Source organism: Cnephaeus nilssonii, assembly GCF_951640355.1.
Source record: "Cnephaeus nilssonii genome assembly, chromosome: 5".
Classification (NCBI taxonomy): domain Eukaryota; kingdom Metazoa; phylum Chordata; class Mammalia; order Chiroptera; family Vespertilionidae; genus Cnephaeus; species Cnephaeus nilssonii.
In genome coordinates, this window is record NC_137076.1 from 71,993,209 (window position 1) to 72,016,460 (window position 23,252).

General features: G+C 52.8%; 1 protein-coding gene across 1 annotated transcript; it reads left to right on the forward strand.

Annotated features, from left to right (window-relative positions):
• Window positions 1-595: 595 nt before the first annotated feature.
• On the forward strand, window positions 596-22,930 carry CLTB (clathrin light chain B). The gene is made up of 5 exons (XM_079771146.1): window positions 596-1,006; window positions 6,290-6,336; window positions 17,389-17,506; window positions 17,701-17,812; window positions 22,488-22,930. The coding sequence occupies exons 1-5, from the start codon at window positions 820-822 to the stop codon at window positions 22,657-22,659; spliced, it is 636 nt and encodes a 211-aa protein (XP_079627272.1). The 5' UTR covers window positions 596-819; the 3' UTR covers window positions 22,660-22,930.
• Window positions 22,931-23,252: the final 322 nt, after the last annotated feature.

Here is a 23,252-nt window from a genome sequence, read left to right on the forward strand (position 1 = left end):
GTGGAGGAGTCGCAGGCTGCCTTGATAAATTGTCTGCCTTTCTCAGTCCGGTTCAGACCTAAGGGACATTTAAGGGGCTCCGCCTCTAAGTTGTGGTCCAGTCAGGTCATACAAACTCTGGCAGCCTGAACGGGAGCCTCCTCAAATGAAGAGAAATGCATAGGAAACCGCCTTCCTGGCCGAAGCTAAGGGCCTGGTGGGAAAGGCTCTGCCTTGCAGGAGAGATGCAGTGAGGCCTTAGGACTTAGTGTCACCTCTCCGAGCCTCGCTCTCTGCAAGAGGGGGGAATTCATAGCAATGGAATTCCTAGTATCTGCCCAGTTTCGGTGAGGAAACTTTACAGAATGGGTCAGGGTGAGGTCTGCGCAGCGACCACCCCCGAGGTGCGCCCTGGGCCGGCTGCCCACCGCGGTGGCCTGTCGCTGTGACTGCTCGGTCCAGTCCGTTTCGCCTCTAGACCCGCCAGCGCTTTGCGGGGTCCTGGACGCGAGCGCTGGTGGCGGGAGTGGGCGCGCTGCCCGCCTCGGGCCCCGCGCTGCGCCGCCCTCCGGTGGCCGCGGGGAGGCGACCTCCGGCTCCGGCTGCCCCCTCCCTCGGCGGTGACATCACCGCATTCCCGTCCCGCTCCTCCCGCCCGCGCCGCGGTGACAGGGAGCCGGAGCCGCGGACGCGGAGAGGAAGTGCGGGCGGTGCGCGGGCGCTCTCCGCCGAGGTCCGCCCGCTGCTCCGGTGACAGGTCGCAGCCGCCGGGCGCAGCGCCGGGCACGCGCCGGGCAGAGCCGAGCGCCAGGCGGACGCCCCAGCAGAGACGCGGGGAAAATGGCTGATGACTTTGGTTTCTTTTCGGCTTCGGAGAGCGGGGCCCCCGAGGCGGCCGAGGAGGACCCGGCGGCCGCCTTCCTGGCCCAGCAGGAGAGCGAGATCGCGGTCATAGAGAATGACGAGGGCTTCGGGGCACCTGCGGGCGGCGCGGCGGCCCTCGCGCAGCCGGGACCCGCGAGTGGGGGTGAGTCAGCGCGGCGGCCTGGGGACGGGGCCTGGGGACGGGGGCCTGGGGACGGGGGCCTGGGAACGGGGCCTGGGGACGGGGGCCTGGGGCGCGCCCCGGGGGACAGGCCTCCGAGCTCCGCGGCGGAGGGCAGAGGGCCCGCCGTAGGTCCACCGCCGAGAGCGGGCCTGGGGCTCTGTGTGTGTGTGTGTGTGTGTGTGTGTGTGTGTGTGTGTGTGTGTGTGTGTGTCTGTGTCTGTGTGTGTGTGTGGTGTGTGTGTGTGTCTGTGTCTGTGTGTGTGTGTGTGTGTGTGTGTGTGTGTGTGTGTGTCTGTGTGTGTAGGGTCTGGGGGGAAACGGGGAGGAATCTTCTTGGAGATCCTCCTAGAGGCCCCGCCTGATTGTGGGTCGGGTACTCCCGGGACCAGAATTCCTCATGACGTTTCATCCCAGGCCAGTTCCACCGCTGCGTGGCTCTGGAATCCAGCACAGCCCAGCCCGGAGAGTGTCCCCTGAGCCTCCAGGGCGGCCTGCCTTGGGCTCCCAGCTGAGCCCTGAAGGTGTGGGCAGTACAGCAGACCCCTCTGCCCCTCAGACGTAGCTTCCTCCTGCAGCTGGGAAGGCAGGAGGGTGTCCAAAAACTTACAAATTTCCCCTGGGACCTCCTGCAGGCACTGGGCTAGGCACTGTTTTATACTCAGTGTCAGACCCATTTCAGAGATGGCAAAATCGAGGCTAAAAAAAGTACAGTACTAAAACAACTAGCAACTGGCAAGTGAGGATTTTAACCTCCTTTTGTAAGACTCTAAGCCCTGTCCACCTGACCACACTGTCTTCCACATGCCTGACTCTGAGTGAGATACCAGGACATAATGGACTCCGTCAAATGTGGCTCTGCCCTCTGCCATTTTCCAAAGGTGGTCCAGGGCTGCTGTGGTTAGCTTCAGAACAGCATGTTTACCAGTGTTTTTGCTGTGGTTCTGGCTTGAAAGAATAATTTCTTAAATTATTTAGTAAAAAAGTAGATATCACCTTCACAGGGGCATCCAAAACAGCCCTTGCTTCCTGTTAGTGCTGTCATTTTGGTGGGGTTTATGGGCCTGTTGGAATAAATGGTAGCTCCCATATTTAAAAAAAAAATGTTTATAAGTAAGGCTCCTTATAGTCATGTTTGTATTCATTCAACATTTACTGAGCACCTCCTGTAGGCTAGGCCCACTGGGGATACAGATGACTAAGACAGTTCCCGTGGCTTGAGGAGCTTGAAGCATCTCTGGAGCCGCTTGCTATGAGAAATGTAACAAGCCTTTTGTAACACATGAGACACTGGAGGCCCAGAGAGCTTGAGTATCTTGCTCAAAGTCACACAGCTGTGAGTGACAGATCTGGGACTTGATCCAATCCCAGTCTTCCGCAGTCACCCTGGGAGGTGATAGGCTGTGGGGGGAGGCGGGGAGTGAGTCTTGTGTTACCCAAGCAGCCATGGAAGTCTTTCAGAGCAGCAGCTCAGCACAGACCTTCACACATCTCGGGGGAATTCCTGGGAAATGCCTGTCCACAGTCACGCACCAGTGTTCATTTGTCCACACCTCTTCCTTGAGACCATCAGCGTCCCTGGTCTGGCGTGGCCTGAGGGGAGGCCCTGCTGAAAAGTCCCGAAGTTAGAACCTCCTGAGGGAGAAGCAGGTAAAAGTCAGCCCAGGTAGCCAGAGGCCTCTGGGAGTTGAGCCTCTCCCAAAACAGTGGGGCTCCAGGGGCTGACAGCCGGGATAGGAGGTTCCCTCTCTGGCAAGGGTGGGGCACAGATTGGGACACAGGGTGGGGCACCGCCCTCTGAGATCCTCCTGGACTCACAACCCACCACAGCTGCAAATGCTCAGCTGCGGTCCTGAGCGGGGCTTGGGGATCGAGGAGGTGTTGTAGGGTGGTGGCTCAATAGGTGGACAGGCAGGATGGAATTGATCTGCCCTTCTAGCCCTAGATGGTGCTGAGCAGGTAATCCCCTCTGACTAGCCCAGAATGCCAGAAGCTAAGATGGATGGGGTGCATGTGCCTTGGCCTTCTGGGACTGGGCGGATGCTGGCTCCCACCGCCGCCCATCTCTTAGATCAGCGGTCGCCGTGAGGTCCGAAAAGTTGGCGACCGCTGTCTTAGATGACACCCCTGTACTGAGTGCTCTAATGTTGGGTCCCTGGTGCCCCTGGGGAAAGAGGTGTCTGGTGTAGACCTGAGCCTGAGCCACATTGTCTCTCCTCTGGGGCTGGATCTGTGGCCAGCCTGAGCAATGGACACTTTGTTTCCATTCATCACCTTGGGTAGGACCCAGAAGGTTTACTTTTTCACACCCAGATTGCTGAGCGCCCAGCCCAGCTCTGCCCCTGACTCACCGAATCGGTTCCTGGCAAGCCTGTTTCCCCATCTGGGCCTCAGTAAGCTCCCAGGAATGTTCTGGACCCTGTCTGCCCCCGTTCCAAAAGGGGTCAAGGATCTGAGCGAAACAATACCCACCGGTTATGCCTGGAACCCATGTCTCCTGTGCTCCTGTTCTGCCGGCCTCTGACTATGGACACGTGATTATAAATGTGCAATAGACAAATCAGAAAGCATTGTGGGAGCAAATACTCCTAACTCTGTGTGTAGGTGTGTGTGGGTTCCCAAAGAGGCTGAAACTTCATCTCCAGAGGAACACTTATGGACTTGAGAGACGGGCTGAGGGACTTTCTGAAGGCCAGGGTGGGCCGGGCCTGCGGATGAGGGGCCTGAGCCTGGGGCTGGTCAGGGTGGAGTAGGGTGGTGCAACTTCCACTCCAGAGAGGCCAAGTGCACAGACTGGCATCATCCTGAATGGACCCTGGTAGAGGAGGTGCCCTGGGGGAAGATGCTGCCACTCAGACAGGAGAAGCCCTTTCTGAATGCCTAGGGATGACAGCTGACATAGCTGATCAGAATCAATCACTGTCGCCGAAACCGGTTTGGCTCAGTGTGGATAGAGCGTCGGCCTGCGGACTGAAGGGTCCCAGGTTCGATTCCGGTCGGGGGCATGTACCTTGGTTGCGGGCACATCCCCATTGGGGGGTGTGCAGGAGGCAGCTGATCGATGTTTCTCTCTCATCGATGTTTCTAACTCTCTATCCCTCTCCCTTCCTCTCTGTAAAATATCAATAAAATATATTTAAAGAAAAAAAAAAGAATCAATCACTGTTTGAGTCTGGAAACAGCGTTGATTATAATTTATATAGACCGGGGATTATTTCCATGGATTACGTGTCCCTCCCGTCAGTCCCCAGGCTGAAAGCAGCATTGCTGCTGCTCACCGCTCTGGCCAGCTGGTACAGGGATACCAGTCCACCTGTGGTCATCTCCTGTGGCCTCCTGTGGCTTTTTGCTAGGCAGTTTCTGAGAGGCTGCAGAGAGGCCTTGCAGATAATAGTCGGCCCCCAAAGAGCAATTCAGTTTCCATTTAGCCAACACTTACTGTTCACTCTTTCTGCACAGGAGCCTTTAGGAGCTGAATAGGATACAGAGCCCGATAAGGAGTGCATGACCCGTGAGAGGTCAAGTAATTGCATAAGAGGGCAGGGGATGCTGTTCAGTATTCTGGACTACCCCAGAGGGGAGACCTTCCATCGGTGCCTAGGGAAGCAGCAGTAGTGGAGGGCTTCCGAGAGGAGGTGACTCATGAGCTGGGTCTTGGAGAATGGCTGGATCTAAGAGCATTCTTTAGAGAGAGAAGCAGGAAGAAAGGCATGGGGTACACGATGTGTCTGGGGAAGGAGGAAACCGGAACAGGGTTTGTGGGAGGGACTGTTGGGCAGGAAATAATGGACAGGACCAGAGTGTAAAGACCCTCAAGTGCTATGGTCCGGTCCTTTGACCGATACTGAGTTTCTGTTATGCGCCAGATTGTGGGTGTTGGGCCCCAGCAATGGACAAAACGAAGTCTCTGCTCTATTGGAGGGTCCGTTCTAGTGGGGAAGACGGATAATAAGCACATGCACAAATAAACATATCACCTGTGCTAACTAACTGCTATAGAGAAAATACTGCCAGGGAGGCAAGGTGCCGGAGGGGTGAATATCGGGGGTGGTCAGAGAAGGCCAACAATAAGGCGACCAGAGGCTGAAGGGAGCAGCCCATGTGGAGATGGGTAAGGGGGCCTTCCAGGCAGAGGGAATAGTACCTGCTGAGTCCCAGAAGCAGGAGCAGGCCCTATAGGCCACTGTGGTCCATGGGGAAGTGGGTTTCTTTTGGGTTTGTTTTTACTATATTTTAAATTAGAGGAATGACATAGGTAAGTGTATGCTTTATGGGCATACTGTATGGGTGAGAGGTGGGGCTGGAGCGGGGCACGGGGTAGAGAGCAGAGGGCAACTTTGAACCCTGGCATTGGTTTGGGAGAGGGTGAGGCTGGAGTCAGGGAGGCCTGTGAGTGAACAAAAGCCAGTCATCCGTTCTTCCTTTCTTTAAGGCATTTTGTAATTTGTTTCAACAAATAGTTTCTGGTTCTTACTACGTCACAGGTACCCTGCAGGGCTCAGGGAAGACAGTGATGAGGAGAAAGGACACAGGTGGGCCCCTCCATGTACTTGCCACTAGCAGGAGGAGAGCCGGGGCTGGGGCTGGGCAGGGGGCAAAGAGCGGAGGGCAACTTTGAGGGTCACTGTTGCAGCAGAAGCCACAGGAATTTGTGACTAATCAGATGTCAGGGAAAGGGACCAGGAGGAGTCATAGTTGAGGGCAAAATGAAATCTTCTGGGAGGGGCAGAAGCAGGAAAAATAGGGCAGGTGCTGCCTGGTGGGGGCCATGGTTCCTGCTGTCCTAGGTGGAGCAGTTAGTTGCTCAAGGCACCGCAGGGACAGGCAGAGACTTGCAGGTCCCTCCTCCTTGGTCCTCGCAGGCCCCGCCCTGAGCCTACAGTGCCTCTGCCTGCACAGGCTCCACTGGGCCATTCCCAGCTGCAGCGGAGGGTAAATCAGTTTCAGGTAGGAGAGGAGCTATTACTGACTGGACGACCTTGGGCAATTACATAGTCTCTCTGAGCCTCAGTTTGAGAATCTACAAAATGGGTTGCTAACAACTTCATCACAAGGCTGTGGTGAAAATCAAATGTGATAAAGGCTGTGAGAAGGCATGGTGAGCAGTCAAAGGATTGAGCCCAAGTATCCATCATGTCTGTGTTGTGGGGAGTCAATTCACGCAGGGGCATATACAGAAGTTGGCTTGGCACACGAATGTAGGACCATTCCGTGCTTGCTATAAGCTGAGCAATGAGTAATGCTGTGTCCTTGTTCTCTTTCTAGCTGGTTCTGAGGACATGGGGACCACGATCAATGGAGATGTGTTTCAGGTAAGCAAGATTTTGCCTCAGCAGTGGTAGGGACTGACAGCCTGACCCCCACGAACTTATGGCCCCATCCTCAATAGGATTAGGGCTTTCAGTCTTCTGGTCACTCCAGTCTGATTAGTTGGGATGGGAACACAGAGGTTTTGACATGTTTGTTTGTTTGTATGTTTGTTTTCTGTCATGTAAGAGAAGGGGATGAGGAATAAAGACCACTAGAGACAGGGATTGGTGGGGTGTGGCCTCAGTCTGCCCATGGTTTTGTCCTGCTTACAGAGGGAGGGATAAAGTGGCTCACAGTGGCATGGACTGAAGGAAACACAGGGACCTGCACACGATGGCCCTCCCAGACTGAACTGAGTGGCCATCTCTAGCCGGCTAGGCCCTTGACCCAGAGATTTCACTTCTCAGAATTTTTTCTAAGGAAATAACTGGACAAGGACACCCAGATTGTTTGCAGGATGATGTATAATAGCAGACAAACAGAAACAACCTAAGTGTCCAGCACGGGGGGCCTGGGTGGGCAAATTGGAAACCCAAGCTGTATTGACATGAAAAGAAGCCAGCAATATATTAAGTGGAAAAGCAGTTTGCAGAATAATATGCACAGTATGGTCCTGCTTTTTATTTTAGAAATATGTTTGCACAAAATATCTGAAAGGAAGTCTACTAACTATTAACAGTGGTTAGCCCCGACGTGGGAGTTGGGGAGGAATAAGAGGAGAGCTTTCACTTTTCTTGTTTACAAATCCTTTACGGTGGCCCTATACTGCACACACATGCACACGCCACAACACCTAGGAAGGACGTTTCTAGTTAAAGACTGCCTCTCGCTGTGCCCACCTAACCCTCCTCCCCTCATATATACATAAATGGGCTTAAAAGTACTTAGATTGATGAAGAAGTATGTTGTACACCTGAAACTCATATAATACTATTTGTGAACTATACTTTAATTTTAAGAAAGTATTGAGTCTTAGAGAATTTGGCTCACAGATGGCATCTCCAGGACCCCACAGATGCAACAGTCCTCACCCCTGCAACCCCTTTACATTTTACCTGCCCCTCATCCACCCCAGGTGCCTGGGTGGGGTGAAGCCTTCAGTGGATGAGCTTAATTCCCACTGGGAAAAAGGGTCAAAGGCCCTTGCCCCCTTGGCTTCAGCTCTGCCATCTGCTGAGCCCCTGCGGCTGTGGAGGCTGGCCTCCTGAACCCGCGGAGAGAATAAACAATACTTTCTTATGTAAGAGGGATGGGCTGGTACCTTACACAGGGAGGCTGGCCAATTCCTATTTCTGGAAAAGTACTCAACTGTCTGCACGCTAGGAAGTCAGTCTCCCAGGGCTTTAGGACTTCGTGTCTCCGTGGGTCTGAGAGCCCCCAATAATCAGCATGGCCTCCTGTTTGGTTTGGTAGATCATGGAGACCCAGGCTGCCCCTGTGCTGGGAACACTCAAAAGGACTTTGCTAGACTTAATGGTCTGTGTCCTCCAGTGGACCTGGAGCTGGAGATACACTTGGAACCACAGAAGTAGCTAGGACACTATGAGGAGCATAATTTTCCCTTCCTACAGATTAGGATCTGCGGCCTTCTCTCTCCATACCCTCTGGCGTCACTTTGTGTTTGGAAGATCTGAGGAACCCTGGGTGGGACTCCTCCCCAGTCTCAGTGTGAACTCTCATTCTCACTGATCCCAGTAATAAGCCGAGGTGTGCTTCTTTGTTAATTGTTTCAGATCTGTGCCATCCTAGAAGGGGTCACAGATGAGGCCCATCTCTCAGAAGCCAGTTCCGTCCACACCTCCCTCCCTGATCTGGTGCCCTTTGCACCTCATCCTTGTAGCAGGTCGAAGGTGGGAGTCCCTCCACCACCACCCTCCAGACCTTCTTTAGAATCGAACGTAGAGCAGGGTCTAGCTTGTGCTGCAGGTGGAGGAAAGCCTCACATGTCCCACACTTTCTTTTCCTTTTTAAAAAATGCTTTTATTGACTTTTTTAGAGAGAGAGGAAAGGAGAGGGAGAGAGAGAGTGAAGCATCAATGAGAGCAGAAATATCCATTGAGCAGCTGCCTCCTGCACGCCCCTTACTGGGATGGAGCCTGCAACCCGGGCAAGTGCCCTGACCCAGAATCAACCAGTGACCTCTCCGTGCTTGGGGCAATGCTCAACCAACTGAGCCACACCGGCCAGGACGCATGCATACCCAACTTTCAAGCGTCCCGGGCAGAGCTTTCTTGATACTTTTATTGTTGTGGTGTTTTGTGTTGTTGTTTTTTTTTGTGGTGCCCTGTGGACCACTAGGGGGTCCAGCTACAAACCTGATCCCCAACAAGGCCTAAGGATAAGCCTGCCACACCTATTCCAGTTCCATCTGGCACTGCCAGGGACAGGGGTGGGAGGCCCCTGCAGCACTCCCTCTTCCTGCACAAACGGTATCCCTTCCCCCACCCCTTCCATCTTCCCCCTTTGAGCTACTTAGAGGAATCAACAGCTCAGCTTAGTTTAGCTTTAGCTGGTCAATCCCAAAGACGGATATACCTCATCCTCCTGGCTGTCTCTGGAGTCACCGCACGGGCTCGGCCAGCATGGCCCACGGAGATGCTCATATGGGGTCCAGCAGAGGGGTCCCACAGGAGCGGGGTGCCAGGGAGCTGGACTGATTGGAGCCTCCTGCCTTTGGTCCTGGCCGTTCCCAACCCCTTCCCTCTCCAGCTTGGGAGGGGCTCAGAGCATTCCTGCAGCCACTGGTGGGTCCTCCCAGGCTGCCAACCCTCCTGGCAGTTGACCTGCTCTCCTCACTGGGACATTCCTGCTGTAACTCACGCCCACCACCCCACCCACCAGCAGAGGTGGGGCCAGGAAAACAAGTCCATAGCCGCCCAGCAGCTTCTCAGGACTTTGCTGGCAACACCACTGGGCTCTCCTGGTCACGGTGCAGCGTGGCAGCAGCCTGCCGGCCCTCTCTCATGCACATCCTCTACCGGCTACAGGATTGCACTCATTTGTTACACAGGGTCCCCACCTCACATCCTGAGTGGGATGCTGCCCCTCCCGTTGGACAGGTGATGAAGCACCAGGAGCCCCGGATAGGGGTTCTCAAAGGTCCCCCATCCAGTGAGTGGCGGGAAGGGACTACAAGCCCAGTCCCTCTGACGCTGTCCCAGGCTGCTCCTGCGCCCTCCACGTCGCTCCGCAGGCAGCCACTCCTCCTGCACTGAGTCGCTCGTGGTCCCTGAGTACCGTGCACTGTGCTGGGGCAGTGGATGGAGAGGCAAGCCCAATGTGTGTTTGTCCTCAAAGAGCTCGCTTGTGACAGAGCACAGAGACCGGGGAAGAAGTGGTGGTGGTGCAGGACAGCAAGGGCTCGGAGACTGGGTAGTCTGAGGAGCTGAGTCCGGTTCTTACTGGGTGTCAGGCACCACCAAGAGCTTTACGTGATTTAACTCATTTCATCCTCCCAACAGCCCTGCGATGTAGGTTCTGTCCTTGTCTCCATTTTACATATGAGGAGGAGGACGCGGGGGGGGGGGGGGGGGGGGTAGAAGCTCACTCTGCTGACACAGCTGGGAAGAGCTGGGACTTGAACCAGGTGCTGCACGGAGTCAGGAAGTGCCACAGGGAGGGCGTGCTGAGAGTGGTGTCGAGGCTGCCTGAGGGGATGTGGGTGGGCCTGGCTGAGGGGACGGCACGTTCAAGGTACAGAGGGTAAGACACTGAGTCCAGGACTTGCCCAGAGCCTGGGGCCGACTGCAGACAGAAGGGGGCCGGGGGATTCCGAGGTACAAGGTGTGGGGCAGGCACAGCTGCCAGCCAGAGCAGGTTAGTGGGCCGCACTGCCCATGGGAAGTGGTGGCAGAGGTAGGCCCAGCTTGGCCAGGGCCTGAGGCCTGGGGTACAACCACCTCAGGGTACAAGATTCTTGGGACATCCTGAGCAGTGCCCCTGGATGTGCAGCTGCTCCGGGACTGAGAAAAGTACCCCGGGGGTCCATATGCTCTTCAAGGTGCTCCCCCCACCCAGACTGGGGCAGGCTGTGGGGGAAGAATCTGGGTGCAGTCAGACAGCCTGGGCTTCATTTCTGGCTTTCTCCAGCTAGACAGCCTTGGACTGGTCATTGCTCTGAGCCAGATCTCGCATTTGTAAAATGGGGGTTAGAGGCCTTGCCCTGCTGCCCCCACAGGTCCGTGGAGAAAAGTGCTCTGAAGCCCAGGAAACGTTTTATAAACCCCTGGCCTAGCCAGAGTGAGCCCAGGTGTGTGTGAGAGAGATGGGGGACGGAGCAGGGGAAGGAGGTGGCACAGGCACTGATCCTGGGAAGACAGGTTTACCTGGGAGACAAAAAGCAGGCACACAAATCATGTGAACCAGAAGTGAGTTTGGTCCCTATTGGCTACTAGGTCGCCACTATGTTCACACCCAGAAATCCAGTTTGAGTCCCGGCTCTGCTACTTCCGGGCTGGCTGACCTTGGGACTTTGGTGCTAGACTTTGCCTACCGGTAAAACAAAGGTAATAAAACCCGCCCTGTGGGGTGGTCAAGATAAAAGAGAACCGTTTAGTTGCACATTCTCTGCCAGTTTTAAAGCTCTATAACCGGGGAGTCTTCATTTTAGGGCAGGCGTTGTGGCGATGGTGAGGCTCCTGCCCAGAGGATCCTTCCAGCCCACCTCCCCCACACCTGGCAGCCGCTCTGACCGAGTTTCCCAGAGGCACCTGCCCCACACGGCCCTCATGCTGCTCTTGCCTGAAATGCCCTGCCCCCATCGTTTCCGGTCCTACTCTGCCCTCAGGCTAGAATGGGCATGCCCTTCCTTGCTCCCCCTCTTTGCCCTGACCTGTGTCACAGCAGGTATCCCAGCCATGGTCCTCATTTGTTAGGGACTCCCCCTACCAAGCTCCGGGCTGATGGCTGCCTTGTTCATCCCTGTCCCCATGTTCATTTACTCAATAAATGTTCGTGAACTCCTCCCATGCCCAGGCCCTCTCTGTTCTGGATACTGTGCACTAGGCTTGGGGAACATCTGGCCCCAGGGCTGTCTAAGGCCCGCAAAATCCTTTGGTCTGGCCTTGCCAAGGAATTAGGGGTGAGTTACTTAAATGTTTGACCAAATGTAGCAGGCTAATTTTTTTTTTCTAACACAAAATGAGTTTATTATTGTCATTTCTAAAAGATGTAATACTTTTAAAACCTCAGTGTTCATTTCTAATGCAGGAAATATTGATATAACCCATATAAATACTAGGTCTTTGGGGTGAATAATTTTAAGAGTGTAAATAGGTCTAAGACTAAAGAAGTGTGAGAACTGCTGCATTACCCTGTGGCACCGACAAGAAGCATGTGTGTCCTGGTTAATATACCACAACAGTGTGAGAGGCCAACAGGCAGGGTTGTTAGATACGGGAGGGTGCCCTCCTGGTGGAACTCTGGGGCTGCCCTCCAGAATTCCCATTTCCAGTGTGCTCACCGCACAGCTGTAATTTGACAAGTGATTCCGCCAGTTCCAAACAGGCTGACGAGCTACTGACAACAAACGCAGTAATTATAAATGATAACCCAAGCATTTTAAGAATTTTAGGCTCTGACTATGATTTCCTAAGGCAGTGGGAATTTTTCGTAGATTGGATTTTAAAAATATATGATTAGCAAATAACTCATCAAGCAGCAAATTAAAAATGTCTTCTGAGCAACTAGGTATAAAAGGGAAAATAAAGCCTGGCTGGCATTGCTCAGTGGTTGAGCATCGACCTATGAACCAGGAGGTCAAGGTTTGATTCCCGGTCAGGGCACATACCCGGGTTACAGGCTTGATCCCCAGTAGGGGGTGTGCAGGAGGCAGCCGATCAATGATTCTCTCTCATCATTGATGTTTCTATCTCTCTCTCCCTCTCCCTTCATCTCTGAAATCAATAAAGATATATTTAAAAAAGGGAGGGGGCATTGGGGGGAATTGCCCATATGCCATGGCCTCCTGGCAGAATACGGGAAGTGGCCCTTTGCTCTCTGCCACCAGAGGCCAAGGTCGGTTTACCAATGAAGAATGAAGACAAGCTCTGCTCTCCTCACTGGCTTTTGTTTACATAGAAACAAAGGCCGGTGTCCTTTCCCACAGACTCTCCCGGGACAGGAGGAGGGGTGGTCCCCGAGTTCCGTCCCCAGGCTCTGAGCGGCACCTGTACCAGGACTCACCTCCAGGTGCCGTGGATCTCCTCAACAAGACCAGCAGGCTAATTTTTTTTAGGTGATAATTTTGTATGGCCCTCAAATGACGTTATAAATATCCAAATGGCCCGTGGCAGAAAAAAGGTTCCCACCCCTGCTTTATTCAGACAAGGCAGTCTGTTTTCAAGGAGCTCACTTTCTTGCAAGAAGAGAGATAGTGAACGCTAAACAAACCTGTCATTTCACATTGCGATAGGTACCAGCATGAAGATAAAACACGGCACGTGCACTAACACATTCACAAAAGAAACTGCAGTTGTTTGCAGATGGGACTTTATAGATTGGGCAGGGATCCTGGCAGCTGGGCCTCAGGGCAGGGCTGTTCTCCCAAGTGACCAGGGTGGGGCTCACCCAGCACAGTGATCCACATACCCCGGAAAGGCCCCTCGGGAGGTCATGAGACTCTAGTCAGGAAAGAGGAATAAGGGCTCCACCCAAAGTGCCCCACCCAAGGGTGGAGCTGACCCGAGGTGCCGGTCTACCCCACCCCAGCCTGGGCCTCCCCTCCCCCTCCCCAGACCGCCAGAGACTGGTGTGTGCTCCTTCCCCCTGGCTGCCTGCACCCCTTGGGCAAACACTTACAAAGCACTTCCTCTGAACCGGGCACACCTGGCTCCGGAACCTTCATCCAGTGCCGGTTACTGAGCACTGACTGCCCAGGACAGTGGTGGGCACACTTGTTTTGAAGAGTGTCTGAAGGAGGAGCACGGGGCCTTGAAAGGACAGAACAGCAGATTAGAAGTTACAAACATCCTGGCCAGCGTGGCTCAGGGGTTGAGTGTCGACCTTTGAACCAGGAGGTCACAGTTCCATTCCCAGTCAGGGCACATGCCCAGTTTGTGGGCTCGATCTCCAGTGTGGGGCATGCAGGAGGCAGCTGATCAATGATTCTCTCTCTCATCATTGATATTTCTATCTCTCTCTCCTCTCTCTGAAATCAATAAAATACACACACACACACACACACACACACACACACACACACACAGCCTGGCCAGGGTGGCTCAGTGATTGAGCATTGACCTATGAACCAAGAGACCATGGTTCGATTCCCAGTAGGGCACATGCCCGGGTTGTGGGCTCGATCCCCATTGTGGGGCATGCAGGAGGCAGCTGATCAATGATTCTCTCTCATCATTGATTTTGTATCTCTCTCTCCCTCTCCCTTCCTCTCTGAAATCAATAAAAAAATATATTTAAAAATATATATATTACACATATCTTTAAAAAAAGTAACAAACAACATCCCTAGAAGGTGAAGGCTGTGACCGAGCACAGAGGGGAAGGGGTACGAAATCTGCTTGGGGTTGGGAGCTATCCCAGAGCTTGTGACATTTGAGCTGGAAACTCGTGGGATGGAGTAAGATTTAATCATCTGGAAAAGGGAGGGAAGACAATTTCAGGCTGAAAGCAAAGGCAGCCACAGGAGTGGGTGGGATGTGTGTAGACAGGAATGCGTGGGGCATGCTGAGCGCCAGAGTGGGAGTGGCGGGAGATGGGGCTGGATTGTAAAGGCTTGGCTAGACCGGAGGGGAGCCACATCCCACTGGGCTGAGCTCTCAACCCCAACTCTTGGAGTCCCCGCCTCTGACAGGAGGGGTGGAGAAGTGAGCAGAGCCCTGGTCTAGGAGTCAGAGGCTCTGTCATACATCATGCCTTTTCTCCTGGCCTCAGTGTCCTTCTCTATAAAGTGGGAATAGAATAATAATAATGCCAACTACCATTCACTCTTCTAAATGTGTTACAAATATTGTTGCACCAAAGCCTTACAACAGATCTTAGAGGCAGTTTTATTATTATTCCCATTTCAGATGAGAAAACCGAGGCCCAGAAAGGTTAAGCACCCTGCCCTGGCTACATGCTCATCTAGTAAGCGGCAGAGGTGGGGTTTGAACCCAGACATTCTGGCTGCAGAGTCCAAGTTCTTTACCACATTCCTAGCCGTGGTCATCTGCCTATCTCAGGGCTGCTTGGTCACTCAGCAAATATGTATGGAATATCTACTATGCGCCAGGCACTGTGCTGGGTGTGAGGACACAGCAGCCAACAGGACAGATAAGGTCCCTGTCACCGAGTGGCATTCTGATGAAGGAGACAGACAATGGACAAGTAAACATAAAGTGAGGTCATTTCGGACTGTGTATGTATTATTGGGTAAATAAAACTGTAGGAGATTGGTTTTTAATAATAGGAACACAAGGACTCATTGTGTGCCAAGAATTGTTAGAAATTCCTGACATTTTGCCCTACCTGGTTTGGCTCAGTGGATAGAGCATTGGCCTGCGGACTGAAGTGTCTCGGGTTTGATTCCAGTCAAGGGTATATGCCCCCGGTTGCAGGCTCGATCCCCAGTAGGGGGTGTGCAGGAGGAAGTCAATCAATGATCCTCTTTCATCATTGATGTTTCTCTCTCTCCCTCTCCCTTCTCTCAAATCAATAAAAATATATTTAAAAAAAAAGAAATTCTTGACATTTTGTTAACTCATTTCATTCTTTCTTTAAAAATGACATTTTGTTTTTGTGTGTGTTTTTTAAGTTGATATTAGAGAGTGAGGAAGAGAGAGAGAGAGAGAGAGAGAGAGAGAGAGAGAGAAATATTGATCATACCCACAAACCTAGGTATGTGCCCTGACTGGGAATCGAACCCTTGACCTTTCAGTGCACGGATGATGCTCCAACCAACTGAGCCACAGGGCTAACTCATTTCACTCTTTTTAAAATATATTTTTATTGATTTCAGAGAGTACCAGAGAGGGAGAGATAGATAGAAACATCAATTACTAGTATGAGAGAGAATCGTTGATTGGCTGCCTCCTGCATATCCCCTACTGGGGATTGAGCCCACAACCTGGGCATATGCCTTTGATCGGTATTGAACCCGGGACCCTTCGGTTCGCAGGCCAACGCTCTATCCACTGAGCCAAACCAGGCTAGGGCTCATTTCATTCTTATGTCAACCCTGAGGGGTGGGCACTTTTATTTGCCCAAGGTCACACCAGGGGAAGGCTTGCTGGCAGAGGGCACAGCAAGTGCAAAGGAGACAGTGGGTGTGAAGTTGTTTGATATGTAAGATTGTTTGAGGTTGTTTTATGGTTTGAAACTATAAAAATTGTAGGAGAAAACAAGCAGTAAAATCTCAGACCTTTCTCATAGGAATATTTTTTCTGATTTATGTCCTCGGGCAAGGGAAACAAAAGAAAAAATAAAGACCCTGGCTGGTGTGGCCCAGTTGGTTGAGTTTCATCCCAAACACCAAGAGGTCCCCGTTCTTCCCTGTCAGAGCACATGCTCTGGTTGCAGGCTTGATCTCTGCTGGGGGGCATTAGGAGGCGGCCTATCAATGATTCTCTCTCATCATTGATGTTTCTCTCTCTCTCCCTCTCCCTTCCTCTCTGAAATCAATAAAAATGTATATTTTTTTAAAAGTTTAAAAAATTAAGTATGTATGAAAAATTTAATTTCACAGAAAAGTTTTCTATATATAGTGCTATAATTTTAAATTTATACTGAGTAAGTCTAGTAAATGCGTGCATTCACCAGTCACTTCGAGTAAACAAGGCTGGGCGTGGCTTAGTGCATGTGGGAACATTGCTGGCACGAGTTAAAACTGCTGCAGAAACTCATGCCAGGGACAACAGAACCAATTACTTGGCACAATGCGGTGTGATCACGTGTTAATCATTCGCTGAACATTGTTTATGAGTGGTAGCTCTTGGATTTAAATATATATGTAAACTATAGTTATAGATATGTAAAATGTATTTATGTCTATGAAATTACTATTTTTTCCCCAACATATGGCCTATTCACCAAAATTTGTTAAAAATAGTGCTTGAGCCTGGCCAGTGTGGCTCAGTGGTTGAGGGTTGACTTATGAACTAGGAGGTCACACAGTTTGATTCCCCGTCAGGGCTCGATCCCCAGTAGGGGGCGTGGAGGAGGCAAGCTGATCAATGATTCCTCTCATTGATGTTTCTTTCTCTCCCTCTCTGAAATCAATAAAAAAATATTTTTAAAAATATCTTTAAAAAAATTAGCGGGTAAGCCCTGGCCAGTGTGGCTCAGTTGGTTGAGATTGTCCTGTGCATCAATAGGTCGCTGGTTCAATTCCCAGTCAGGGCATATGCCCCAGTTGTAGGTTTGGTCCCCAGTTAGGGTGTGTGTACAGGAGGCAACTGATCATATTTCTCTCTCACCTCTCTCTCTCTCTCTCTCTCTCTCTCTCTCTCTCTCTCTCTCTCCTTTCCTCTCTCTAAAAAGTAAATTATAAAACAAACGAACAAATAACAGTGGCACTCTCCTTTCAGGGAGCACACCTGTGCCATTTTCTTTCCCCTCTCCTTCCCCCACAGGCCCGTATCTTCTAAACTCCAAGGGACCCCACAAGACTTGCAACCAGGGGAGCAATGGGCAGTGGCAGCTCACCCCCTGCCACCCCCAAACCTATCTCTAAGGCCCCCTTTTCTCTGACTTCCCGTGAGCCAAAGCAGCCCAGCCTGGGCTCTCCTGTTGCTTCTTCTGTGCCCTTCCTTGTCCTAAGTGTGCTGTTGCTGTGGTCAATAAATTCTTGCTTGCTTTTCTAAAAAGAAAAAAAAAAGTGGGGTATAAATAAATGGTGATGGAAGGAGACTTGACTAGGGGTGGTGAACACACAGTACACTGTACAGATGATGTGTTGTAGAAGTGTGCACCTAGAACCTGTAGAACTTTGTTAGCCAGTGTCACCCAATAAGTTCAATAAAGAAAAAAAAGAATGTGAGGGGATGTCCTGATCCTTGGGCAGTAGTCCCGGGAGGCAGGTGGGTAGCCTGGGTCCATGGCTGTGTTCTGTGTCCTAGGAGGCTAACGGCCCCGCTGACGGCTATGCTGCCATTGCCCAGGCCGACAGGCTGACACAGGAACCCGAGAGCATCCGCAAATGGAGAGAGGAGCAGAGGAAACGGCTGCAAGAGCTGGGTGAGGGCAGGGCTGAGGCTGGGCTGCTTTGGGACATGGTGGGGGTGGGGAACTTTAAGGTGTATGCACCCCACTCTAATGTGGGAACTGTGTGAGAATGGGCACTGGGGGCCGAGGGGAGAAGCAGCTGGGGCAGCTGTGTCCCTCACGTCCCTACTGGAAAGCTGCCACTCATTCTCCTCTTGGGGTTGCAGATGCTGCCTCCAAGGTGACAGAACAGGAGTGGCGGGAGAAGGCCAAGAAGGACCTGGAGGAGTGGAACCAGCGCCAGAGTGAACAAGTGGAAAAGAACAAGATCAACAACCGGTAACAGATGCTTTAGGGACATGAGGGGGCTGTGGGGACAGGAGAGGAGCTATAGGGACGTGAGAGGGCTATGGGGACATAAGGGGGCTATGGGGACAGGAGGGGGCTATGGGGACATGAGGGGGCTATGGGGACATGAGGGGGCTATGGGGACATGAGGGAGCTATGGGGACATGAGGGGGCTATGGGGACATGAGGGGGCTATGGGGACATGAGGGGGCTATAGGGACATGAGGGGGCTATGGGGACATGATGGAGCTATAGGGACATGAGGGGGCTATAGGGACATGAGGGGGCTATGGGGACATGAGGGGGCTATGGGGACATGAGGGGGCTATGGGGACAGGAGAGGAGCTATAGGGACGTGAGAGGGCTATGGGGACATGAGTGGGCTATAGGGACATGAGGGAACTATGGGGACATGAGGGGGCTATGGTATTGGAGACCCACCTTGAGAATGGGTGATTTGGTGGCAAGATCATGGAGGAAGGAGAAGCTGAATGCCCAGGACTCCTTCCTTGGTTGCCTGTGGAGTTCAGAGCCCTGAACTTGGAAGGGCTGATACACTGTTTCGCTCTCATGTCCTCACCACAACAGCGAGAACAAGTTCTGCAGTCAGCAGACGAGGTCCCAGGTCCCTGGGACGTGAGCCAGACTGTGCTGGGGCCCAACAGCTAGGCCTGGGCCCTCTGTGCCACGGTTAGTGCCACGGAAAGCACAGTCCTGGCTGGGAGTGAAGAGCCAGGCTGGGTACGGGATTTTGCTTGTAGCGCTTTGACCCAGTGTGGCTTCAGCACTAAAGGAAATGAGTGGCCTGTGGAACTGAAAAGCCAGGGGTAGGACGGCAGGCACAGTGGGCTCAAAGGCTGAAACAAAGTCAGTTGGCACCACTTTTACTGTCTCTAAGCTCCTCTTTCCTCTATGGAGCCTTCACTCTGGGACACACACCCCTGGGATGGCCACTAGCAGCTCCAGGCTTCTGCTCTATCTACTTGGCAACTTCCATGAAAATAAAATAATCTCTCGCTCCCAATAGCTCCAGCATAAGTCCTTCACCTGACCCTCATTGGTGGGGCATGGGCCAGGCCCAGTGACTGGCCCAGAGGGAGGGACTCCCTGATGGACCCAGCTTAGGTAATATTCTATTCCTTGGGTTGGGCATGGGGTCAGTCCTACCCAAACCACAGGGACTGACTTGGGGGCAACTTGATCCTGCAAAGGACAATCAGGGCGCCCTTCCTGGAAGAAGCAGAATGAATCCTGAGCAGGCAAAGACAGCAGATGCCACCAGAGAACACCTTTGTGGAAATGGTCTCAGAGCATTTCAGAGATGCTGCCCAGCAGCCCAGCCTTTGAGACTCTGCCCTTCAAATCACTAGGCCCGCCAGGAAGGGCAAGGCCAATTCTGGGAAGCTGCCACACGTGTGTTCAGGAAGCTGCTGCATGCCAGGCTCTGGGCTGGGTACCGGAAGGCAGATGAGAAGGACCCAATCTGTATCCTCTGAGTTCAGAGGAGAGAAACACATGTCCAGCTGAACCCAGCAGTAGGGCCTCTGCAGGAGGAAACAAGGGATGCTGTGGGGGAGGAACCTTTGTATCTGCGGAACTGGGTTTTGGAGGATGAGTGAGAGTTCATCAGGAAAAAGAGGGCAGGGGTTGGGGAGAGAAATCTAGACCAGGGGACAGAATGATAAGAAAGAAAGGACATTGTATCTGGGGCAGCAGGGAGGCTGGGAGTGGTGGCAGAGAGGGTACCTGTGTTGGGCAGACATGGGTGGTGAACAGGAGGAGTAATAAGATCAGGGCCGAGTTTTAGAAAAGGCACTCGGGTGGGCGGCCAGATGCTGCTCTCCTCTCTGAGAACTGTGCTTCCTAACACCTCTTGACCTGGAGGTACTAACACTGTCTCTCTTTCTCTTTAACCCTCTGCCTGTCTTGCCATCTCGTCTTCCTCCACCTAACCCCTTTCCCTTAAGGATCGCTGACAAAGCATTCTACCAGCAGCCAGATGCTGATATCATCGGCTACGTGTACGTGTGTCTCCTCTGCTCCTCTGTCTGGGGGAGCTGGAGAGGGCGAGGCCCCTGTGTGTGGCTGGCACAGTTTCTTGAGTCTCCTGCTTGTGGGGTACAAGAGTGCGGCTGGGCGAGGGCAGGGAGAAGGCTATGACCAGAGCAGGGGTGAATCCCCAAACAGCGCAGCATCCCCACAACTCCAGCAAATGCTTATGGAGGTCTTTTCTGCATGGAGGTGACTTTGCTAAATCCAGGCAGAGAAAAGAAAAGCATGCACTGGCCATGCCCAGGTGGGAGGGGTGAATGGCAAAGCTGTCCAACTCCTTCCCAAAGAGATGCCTCTTGGGGGTGGGAGGTAAGGTGCAGAGGTCTTCTGTTGAACAAAGCAAACATTGAGCGCCAATTTCTGGAGGTACAAAAAGAGAGCTAGGAGCACACCTATCCCCTTCTGCTACCCCCAAGTGCACTGCTCCGCCTTAGAGCGTCTACCCAAGTTGGTACCGTGACTCATCTAGACCAGAGATGGTACAGGTTCCCTCTCACGTCACCTCAGTTGGTTGACAGCGACACCTAGAGTTGTGTTGGGGATTGTAAAGCTGAAGGGAAAAACACAGTGATGAGTGTGTGAGGTCAGCCAAGTATTGGCTGTTCTGCGTGCCAGCCACACCCTTGGCAGGCCTCTGGCTAACTCTTCTCTCACGGTGCCCAGGACACCTCAGGGTGACAGCCTTTCACTCTACCTTCCATCCACTCTCCCGGCTGTCCAGTCCTCATGGGCACTTACCCAGTGCCAATCTCTGGTCAGACAGGAGTGCGTGGTAGTAAGAGCTGCGTGGAAGGACACACCACACCCTGGAAGCCACCTTCTGCTGTGGGAGCCAGGGCAGGCTTCAGAGAAGCAGGACCTTCAACTGGACCATAAAGTGGGAGGAGGAGTGAATGGATGGGGAGGGGAAGATGAGGGGAAGGTGGGGACATGAGAGGGTGGAGGAAGTTACTTGGGCAAAGGTGATGAGATAGGACATACCTAGTGGCCTGGGGGCTGTAGACTGTGGAGATGGGGCGTGTGGAGAAGGTCAGCTTGGGGCCCGCTGCAGAAATGCCCGTTGTGCCAGGTCAAGAAGCTTGGACTTGATCCTGAAGGCAGCAGGGAGCCATAGGAGATTTCAAGCAGGAGAGTGGGGATGGCAGAGGGACATGGGTGCTGGGGGTAGTTAGTGCTCCTGTTTCACTCCAGAATATGGCCCAAGGATCACGCAAGGGAGTCCCAAAGAGGGAGAGTGCAGACCAGCATTTCTCGTACTTCCATGTGCCTGTGAGACACCAGAGGATCTTGTTAAAATGAGGATTCTAATTCAGTAGGACTGAGAAGAGGCCATGATTCTGCATTCCCCACAAGCTCCATGGTGATGCCCGTGCAGCAAGACCACCCACCACACGTTGAGCTGCAAGTTTAGCGGGAGCCTCTTGACCCAAAGGACAGCTGCTAGGAAAGCTTCCCTCAGCCCCCTGCACAGCAGTCAACACCTTCCCAAGCTTCTCACACCTGCCATCTCCTTAGATTCCCAGCCAGTCAGATCACTAAGGTGGAGGCTCTGATGCTCACTTTACAGGCTAGGTAATGAGCACACAGCACACTCAGTATGGAGGGCCAGGTCACCTGTGGCACAGCCCGTGCGGACCAACTGGAGAGCTCCCCACCATCTGCCAGTGCCTGCTCATGCATGGTTTGGCTTGATAGCCAAACAGGACAGAGACTCAGCCCTTTCACCTAAGAATCCTTTAATGTCTTTCTCTTAATAATGCCCACATTCAGGTTTTGTCCACTAAACAGTGTTTACTACACTTTGTCTCTCCATTGTTTCTTCCTCAGTGGCCTTTATAGCTGTCAGCTAGAACTTCTAATGAAGAAGCCCCAGTTGTCACCCTAACTTGACTCTAACCAAAAGCAAAGACTTAAGTGAATGGAGCCGTCCCCATGCCATGGCTCCATAGATATTCTGGGCTAATAAGAGCTCTGCCGTCGAACATGCTGGGGATCTGGTGGATTCTATCGCCATCACTTTCCCACGGATGCACATTAGCACATGGAAGGCTTTGAAAGTCTGGCTTTGAAGACCCCCTTTAGCTGAGTTTTCCCTGAGTGTTTGACCACAGCTCTTTTCTGGAGAACACACAGGGTCCACAGAACATTGAGGCAAGGCTGAACCAGGCCCTTCCATTCGTTATGTAGTTAATCACTGTCCTTTCTCTGCTGAGTTATTGGAAGCATTGAAAATGGCTGAGATACCACATTAGTTCCTCCACGGCCATTAGGTGCCAGGAGCCCCAGGTGGGGAACTCTTGATGGAGAGGTAATGACCAGAGAGCGCGAGGGTGGGGCAGGGGTGGAGGTACAGGAGGAAACTTTAGCTAGGGTGGCAAGGGAAGACCTCTCTGAGGAGGCGAGGCCTGCACTCAGTCCCAAACTAGATTTCCTCTGATGCCAAGGCTGTTCCTGGGGCCCAAGGAAAGAGGGCACAGGGCCGGGGAGGAGACCTCTGGATAAAGTACCCCAGAGTAGGCTGGGCAAAGCGGCCTTGCTCATTGTGGGGAAAGCATCACTGGTTTGGGGGGAAAGGCAGGCAGCTCTGAGACCTCTGTCCTATCTCCACCCGCAGGGCATCTGAGGAGGCTTTCGTGAAGGAATCCAAGGAGGAAACCCCAGGCACAGAGTGGGAGAAAGTGGCCCAGCTGTGTGACTTCAACCCCAAGAGCAGCAAACAGTGCAAAGACGTGTCCCGCCTGCGTTCTGTGCTCATGTCCCTGAAGCAGACACCGCTGTCCCGCTAGGTGCCTGCCACCAGCATGGCCACGGGGCGTGGGCAGGGGCAGGGCGAGGAACAGCTGCTTCGGGCAGGAGGGTGAGATGCCTCTGGCAGCTGCTCCACACAGCCTACTCCCTTCCTCCCCATCTCCCAGGGCTGGGAAGGGAACACTCGCCCCTCTCACCCTCGTTCCCTCTTGGCCCTAAGTCCCAGCCCCTCACACCGCCTCTTAGTCCACAAAATTGTGACTGTCCCTCTGATGTATTTTTTTCTTGACTTAAAGGGTGTGTTGCTAATTCTTTTTACATTTATTTTTTTTACCGTTCTCATTTTTCTGGAAGCCATACATGGTGTCAGGGTTCAGTTTGTGCTTAGAACTTGCCCAGCGTGGCCTGGAGAGATGAGGCTATTCCCTTGGAAACCCAGGAGCTTCCAGCTTGAAGTGGGCGTCCCTAGCTGCCTACGTCTGCTGCCTCCAACTCCCGGGAAGAAAGACCACCTCTCAGAATGCTTTTGCAGCCTTGATCCTTCCTGATCCTTGGACAAGCTTGTGAGATAAGGACTCTGTTCCCATCAGCCACAGACCCAAGGCTCCCAGAGGGAAAGGGGTGTGAAGTA

Coding starts and splice junctions, on each gene's coding strand:
- CLTB (XM_079771146.1), top strand. CDS start 820: ATGGCTGATGACTTTGGTTTCTTTTCGGCTTCGGAGAGCGGGGCCCCC. Junction 1,007..6,289: donor GCCGGGACCCGCGAGTGGGG/GTGAGTCAGCGC, acceptor TTCTCTTTCTAG/CTGGTTCTGAGGACATGGGG. Junction 6,337..17,388: donor TCAATGGAGATGTGTTTCAG/GTAAGCAAGATT, acceptor TCTGTGTCCTAG/GAGGCTAACGGCCCCGCTGA.